The sequence below is a fragment of the Buceros rhinoceros genome, unplaced genomic scaffold (assembly GCF_000710305.1).
Source record: "Buceros rhinoceros silvestris isolate BGI_N320 unplaced genomic scaffold, ASM71030v1 scaffold16168, whole genome shotgun sequence".
NCBI lineage: Eukaryota > Metazoa > Chordata > Aves > Bucerotiformes > Bucerotidae > Buceros > Buceros rhinoceros.
Window position 1 is genome coordinate 87,054 of NW_010425290.1, and position 7,594 is coordinate 94,647.

Genomic DNA, 7,594 nt, shown 5'->3' on the forward strand with positions numbered 1-7,594 from the left:
CCACCCAGCACAGTGACAAATTCAGCCCTCCTCCCACTGCCAGCAAACGGATCTGCCTCTGACCCACCTCCAGCCTTCTATTTTTGGGGCAGCTCGCTCTAAACCTTGCCAAACATGAAATTGCTAAGGATTGTGCAAAATTAACCACAGGCACCAGCCTGCTGAAGTTCAACCAAATACAATGCTTGGGAGTCTTGAACCAAAAATCACCTGAAAGAGCTGGGTTTAGAACGGTGTCACGCAGAAGCGTCCACGAGCGCGTGGTGCACCAGGGAACGCCGCCCCAAGGAGGGAGGTGGCTGCCAAGTGCAGGGTGTTAGAACAGCTCCATCCACCTTTACACATTCTGGTAACTGCAGGTCTCCTGAAAACGTCACCCGGCAGCGGGAGGCGCCTCAGCGTGCTGTGTACTCACAGCCCAGGTGAGCAAGCACCCTAGGTTCCTGCCCTCCCCAGCCTCTCTGGCCAGCCTGCCCCACGGGGCAGCTCTCCTGGGGACATCTGCCTACAGGGAAGTTTATCAAGACCGCTAAGGTGTTTCCCACATCCCAGTTAAGATCTGCAGCCACAGCCCGTCTGCAGGGGACGGGAACTTTGGAACACTCCCCTACGGGATGATCTCTTTCCCCAATACAAGTATTTGCAGCACATTTTAAAGGCACGCGTGCAAAAAACAGGAGCCCTGTTTTGCCCTTGTTAATTAAGGCAGAAGTTAACAGCATCATCAACGCTGTTCCTTCTCTGCAGCCCACGGACAGCCTTAACACCAAAGCTCTGGCCGCAGTGGCGCTGATCCCCTGTGAAATGGCATTTCTTGCCCGTAAGGCTGCTGCCTAAACTAAGGCACATACTTGTTTCCGCTACCACCCACCTATCTGTCCAGTTATCTTCTTTTGTTTCATACGTTTAATTTTAAACCTAATGTCAAAACTCTGAGTATAAAATGAAATACATTTTGTTTAAAATACTCTGGGCAATTTTTATAGAACATCCTTTTGAAAAAAAAAAAAAGGCAGGAAACAAATTTTTTAAGTCCATCCCGCAGGCACCATCATTTAATTATGAGTGAGACATAAATTATGCATTTACACATTGTTGCATTTTCTATAAAATGGTGTGGAGATTTTTTTTGTAGTTTTTGGAACTCTCTCTTTCTTCCTGGGGGCACTTTGGAGGAAAAAAAACCTGCTGCAGGCTATACATTGATGAAAAAATTAGCATTTATCAGTATAACACCATTATGAGACCAGCATGGCACTAACATACACAAAATCTAAATCTGTTTTTCTGCTTAGGCTTAGGAAAACCTGAAAGACTGTGATCTCACCAGGCAGAAAATGTTTCCTTGCAGTATAAGCACTGAAGGTAATTGGGCACAAGCAAATAATTTGCATATAATTGAGCAAGAAATAGTAACGAAACAGCCCAGCACACAGATGAGCCGGCACCGGAAGGCCATTACCTGCACTGAATTCAACCGGCAGTATCCGTTCAAAGGAAACCTAATAACGTGGGTAGGGTCCTGGTTCCAGCCTGCGTTTACGGAGTTGCACATGACATCCCCCGTCTCCGGAAAGATCTCTTCTATTAAAGCTTTCTCCCCGCTCAATGCAATTCTTTCCCCCAGATCTGGAGTCACTCTTACAACCAAGCAGTCACAAGGCTGGAAATGTTTCCTTTGTTCCTTCTCTTGTTTCCATCGCTCAAGTTCCTTAATCATTGGCTGCAGCTGGTAATACTTTGCTTCTTCATATAAAAGATTAAAGTCCTGGGGAGAAAAAAAAAAAAAAAAAAAAAAAAAAAGAGGGAGAGAGAGAAACTAGAAATGCTTATAGATCTCTTTTAAAAATTAGTGTTGTTCCTCTTTGACCCACTTAGGCTTATGTATCGAGGGAGAGAGAGAAACTAGAAATGCTTATAGATCTCTTTTAAAAATTAGTGTTGTTCCTCTTTGACCCACTTAGGCTTATGTATCGTCAGCAAGAGTGCAAAGGCAACAGGTATCCACACACTCTGTCTTCGTCTTACACCTACCCAGAAAACCACACTCTGTTAGTGCTGAATCTGTTTGAGCTGACCGTGAAGTCCCACTGCACTGAATTATTCCTTCGTTTATTATCCCACAAACTTAGTGCCAGAAGGCTTTACTTCTGGACGGTAGCTGGTTGCAATACAGAAACCTGCTGATGTAAGAGCAGGTGTCCTGAGCCCTAATCGTCACTCCTGGCCTCAGATATTCACTTCTGATCTTACAACAGAAGATCTCGGTCTTTGCTGTCACCTCTTGCACATATGTTACGAGATGGAGATGTCAGTTCAGCTCCACTTCTCACCTGTCTTTGCTGAGTCTGAAATTCGGGCTCACTGCCTTTCGTGATTATTCATATATTTAAAGCATACTTTGGATCCTGGTGAACTATACGGAGGTAGTGACCCACCCGCTGGCTGGGAGCCCAGCTGGGTACTCCAACAACTGAAAGGAAACAGTTCTTCCCAGCCATTTGTCCATCACCTCTTTTGGGCTTTGGGCAATTCAAATTCCCAAACTGAAAATTTGACCCAATTTTCAGTTCACTGATTGAGATATCTTCTGCCCATCCTCACTAATAACTTTTCATCCGATTTCTGACGGATCTTCCCACTTCAGCTTGAAAGCATGAGAGTATACTGAGGCAAAGGGTGTCTGCAGCTCCCCCAGATCCAAGGAGGCAGCAGTGCCCACCAGACCAAGCCAGAGGAAAATGAGAGGGGGAAGCAGGCAGCTGCAGTTTGCTTACACTGGCCTCCTGAAGGGAAGAGGAGCAACAAGGGCACAGCTCCTCTCTGCAAAGACCTGCTGTTTGCTTTCCTGGCTCTTAGGCCTGTTTACAGATGGAAATGCTGCACTGCAAGTACACTGCGTGACTTTTGTGGAGTATGATGTAGGTCAATGCTTGGACATAAAGGCCAGTTCTCCACCACTGCAATGAAATAAAATCAAAAATCACATGAGTGAAATGACTGGAATCATTTGGACTTGAAAGAAGAGCACGACAAGAAGTAATCAAGAAATGGGCACCAAAATTACATGAAAAATAATGTCAGCGCTGTTGTTCGAGGACTCGGGGAAAGGGGAATTAAGAGACCAATGCGCAGTACAAACAGGCGGAATTCTCCCTGGCAGCTTGGAATTATGCTGTAAAATCTGCCGCTGCCAGGTATTATTGAACCAAAGCAGTTAGCTCTGTTCAAACTTGGCACCACAGACCCACGGCCAACAGCAGAGAGCTGCTCCTTCAGCCCAGGGCTGCCTACAGCCTGCAGAGGTATGAATATGCACAGTGACACCAGCAAGGTCATCACCTTACAAAAGGGACATCCAGTCCTTTACATCTCTTTGATGACTGTTAAGGGGGACAATATGCACACCACTAAGGGAGAAAAAAGGACCAGAGGAGGCCAGGGCAGAAGGAGTGGTAAGAGCCAGTGGGGAGAAATGAGGGCAACAAACACACTCAGGGGAAGTAGCTGGAAGATGAAAAACAACAGGAGGATTAAAGAAGAAATTGTACAGAAAGCCTGCTGCAAACAACTGGAGTTGGGACAGGCCAGACAGAGCGGCGTGGGAACTGGCTGCACTACCTGGCCTCAGGTAAGACACCATCAGCCCCAAAGCCTCATCCCCTGATAGAATGTTTTTTTCCCCGGGCCAAAACTGTAATGCCATAAAGCAAACAAAACCAGCACCATGCCACCTCTACCTCCCCCACAGTCCTCTGTTAGCCCCCCGCAACAATGCAGCCCCAGACCAGCAGCCGCCAGCACAGCCTGCCCCACCGCCCCAACCCGCTCTGGCTCCTGTAACGGGACAGCTGACATTTCTGCACCGAGTGGCTTGGGCACCGCTAAGGTGTACAGACCGTGTATTTAAGGAGGGAAGAGGATTTTGCAAAATGTGGAACAAAGTATGAATGTCTCACAGCACGGGGGTCCCGTTCTCTAAAGCAGGTGCGTGGGCAAGGTGTTGGACTCAACGCACCGCTAAGCACACAACTTTCTCATTCAGGTTTTATACACTGTTCAGAGAACTGCGTGTCTGCAACTGGACTGGGAGTGATGCCTGACTCAGGACTGTCTACACAGGATGCTGAGGATGCCCAGGTAACACTCATATAGGCATTTCCACCCTTGCACTGTAGATATAAAAGCCTACACTGATGATTTGATTTGCAAAAGTGAAACATGAAGTACAAGAATTCAACCCACAAAGGACCTCACCAGGAAGGTGCCACAGGAGCTGCAAAAAACCCTTTCTGTGCTGCTTATTTTGGGAAGTCACCAAAGGCAGATGCAGACCAGAATCCTCCTAGACCTCTCCAGAAGAGGCACATTTCACTGAAGCAGGCACAAGAGTAGTTAGAGGGTGTCAGCTGCCCAGCACAGTGGCAAAGTGCACAGTGTCCCTGAAACCCAGCCTCAGAGCAGCCCGGTACAGCCTGTGTCCCAGCTGTACGCTGAGAAATGCATTCAGATACTGCACCCTCTCTCTGACGGAGGCTCCAGCTCTGGTGTCAGTGCAGTGATGCTGAGCAGCAGACAGCATCCTGCAGCAGATTTTGAACGGCACCCAGGAGCTCCTTGTCCTGCAGGACTAATGACGCGTCTCCCATTTCTTCTAAGGACTATTTCCCTACTTTTGTGACTTCTTAACAGCAGCGCACCTGGTGGCAGCACTGCCTGGAGTCAAGCACTGTGTACGGTAGCTAATGGAGCTACCTGTGTTTAGCCAAGGAAGATCACTTTACTCAGAAGTGATTCCCACCAGCCAAGGTCACTGCTCGCAAGCAGGGTGCTCCTTGCTAGACCGAAAGGGGAGAGAGACAACCCAGCTGCTGATTTTGCTGTGAAGTACCACAGAAAGCCTTCATGAGCTACCACGAGCCTTCTACTTCTTGTGGCTGTTGTAGGAAATAGTGGGGAAGTTCTGTCCGGTCACCCAGAGAAGGGAGCAGATAGCCGGGTGGCATGTACACAGCCCTTCTCCATCCACAGCCTCTGGACATTTAGATCTCACGGGAAAGGTAAACAGATCTTTTGAAGATGCAGCTTTTTGCCTTTCGCAAAATAATTTTTGGCTCATGATTTGGTAGAAAAGCTTTTTTTCCTGGTAGATTTCACATTGGTTAAATTCTGCAGTCACCTCTAAGAAGGGTGACATCTTCCTGGGGAGGAGACAGGAAGTGTGAATGCAAGGCCAGCTGTGCTGCTGTTCTGACATCAGTGCCAGTGGGTCAGTAAAGATCTGCATTGACAGCCAACAGAAACGGTAACACTGTGTCTCCCGTGAACCCGATGCTGCTCTCTCAGGGCCGAGGAGGTCCTTTATTTTTGTACCTGACTCCTGAACAGGCTGAAATGGCTCTTTCTGCCCATTTTTCACTTGTTATTCTTTCTTACATGAAACAACAAACTGTCATCCTGACTCAATGTTTCTGTTATATTTTAGTGCTGAGAAGATCTGACTCCTGGCTATGAGAGAAAGTTGCTCACTTCTACGATGACAACTGCACTATTCACTAAGGTCAGTTTGAGAACTCTCAAAATTAGATGCAAGCACATTAATTTTAAAATTATATCAATATATTAGTGTGTCAGCCTTGTGATTCTGGTGCTACAGGTGACTTCTAGAACCCTTAGGAAACTCAAAATATCCCATGCATTTGTGCTTCTCCTCTCCTTAAGATGGAGTAACAATATACACATTGCCTGTGTCTATCTTTGACGATCTCTAAGCACAAAGTGAGTCTCAAGTAAGTAGGTATGATGGGTCCTGGTTTTGCGTGAAATTACGTACTGGCAGTGAAGGGGACAGATGCTGCTCATAAATATCCTGGGGAAATACCTCTGATGTGGGAGGAGATCAAGGCAGAAAATATTTGGCTGCAGAGGAGGGGCCACTCCTGTGCCAGCCATCCCCTAACCCAGCAGCGTGGCAGACTGGGAGGTGCTGGCTCCACGCTCTGCTCGAGGACGTTTGTTGCTCAATGTGTCCTGGTCCCCATGTGGGACTCTGAACCAGTGCAGGAAGAGGGAGCTGAAAGCAGCTCCGGGCTGCTCACCATCACCTTGCTCAGCATGGGCTGGCTGCGAAGGAGAACCGAGCCAAACAACTCACGGTAATTTCTCAGCATACTTCATGTGGCTTAAAATCCCCCAAACCCAGGAAAATTATATTAAGCTGTTGCTTTCAGCTGGGAGACCTGTCAGATACTAAACACTTTCAAGTTCTGGCATATTCATAGTTGGAAGTGTAATTAATATTCACTGTAAACACACCAGTCAGACTTGATAATAAAGAATCACTAGCCGAGGAACACATACCCCACTTTCTCTGCATTTCAGTGTTAACGTAGTCTGAAAACAACACTTTTAATAGCAAACACAATAATGCTGGTGTGGTACTAACATTCCAAACTTTCTAAAATAACCATCTGAGCAGCAATTCAAGTTGAAAAGCAACTTGGCTAAACCTTGAGGCTAATAAACTGCTTGATTAAATTAAGGGGTAAAAACTAATAAATATTCAAAACACTTGATAATGCTTTGTTTGACATAAAGAACATTTAATGCAAGTCTCACTGGAAAACCTGTCAGGTTTTATACCTTAAATAGAGTTTTGCATTTAGAAACACCAAGTGATTCCATTTGCTGCCTTTGATTATTGTCTTCTGTCACTTTAATCATGCTGGTAAAATTACACGATTTCTGTGAAGTCAAATCCGTTTACAATGCAGTTTTAATATAGCTTTACAGCGCATTCTTCTATGCATTTTTATTTAGTTACTCCCTACCTAGCAATACTTGGCTTTGTTCTTGAGCCCTCATTAGACTAGGGTTTGCTCTAAAGCTCTCCCAGGGAGGAACTAAATAAAACACAGTTAACCCTATGCAAAGAGAAGGTCTGGAACAGTGGATTGAGCCTGGGCACAGCGCCGGCTCTCCCGAGTCTCTCCCAGCCCTGCCAGCGGCTCACTGCGCAGACAAGTCCTTGGCATCCACCGGCACCCTCACCTCCAGGCTCTTCCTGAGTCCTGCTGGTTTTGTTTCACAGCACCTTTGAAATCTGGATGCTGGTCGAGGCCATGATCAGCTCAAATTGCATCTCTTCTGTACTCTCTCTTCTCGTACCTTCTTGTCCCACTAGACTGTCTAAAACACTGCCACTAAAGCATCTCTCTAGCATTTCACTTGTACCGCTTCTCCATCCACCCCTCTTTACAATCCACAGGACTGGTCTGCTCTTTAGCTTCACTCCTACCTGCACATTTTCTCTCATTTCTCTGTAAAATGCTTTTCTCACTTCCACCCCTCACTGCTCTGGTTCTCACCCTGCTTCACAGCACCCGGCCTGCAGGCAAGCCTCCCCAACCTGCCTGCTGCTCCCCAGGAAGACCAGCGCTCAGGACAACCCTTCTGGGCTGGAGCTCCAAAACCCCCATGAATGCCAGTATTTCTCCCTCCCATGGGACTAGATGTGTGCTCCCACTGCACAGCGCGTCTGCTCAGTGTTTACACAGCATTGCCATGCTGGGGTCAAACACGAGTATCCTTATAA

At 46.9% G+C, this 7,594-nt stretch overlaps 1 protein-coding gene across 2 annotated transcripts in view; it reads right to left on the reverse strand.

Moving 5' to 3' along the window:
• The window catches only part of KCTD15 (potassium channel tetramerization domain containing 15), a 40,339-nt gene that overhangs the window by 4,142 nt on the left and 28,603 nt on the right, over nucleotides 1-7,594 (reverse strand). For both annotated transcript variants that reach the window (XM_010141083.1, XM_010141082.1), the window contains exon 4: nucleotides 1,463-1,768. In XM_010141083.1, coding sequence (XP_010139385.1) covers nucleotides 1,463-1,768 — 306 coding nt within the window. The remainder of the gene's footprint in view (nucleotides 1-1,462; nucleotides 1,769-7,594) is intronic.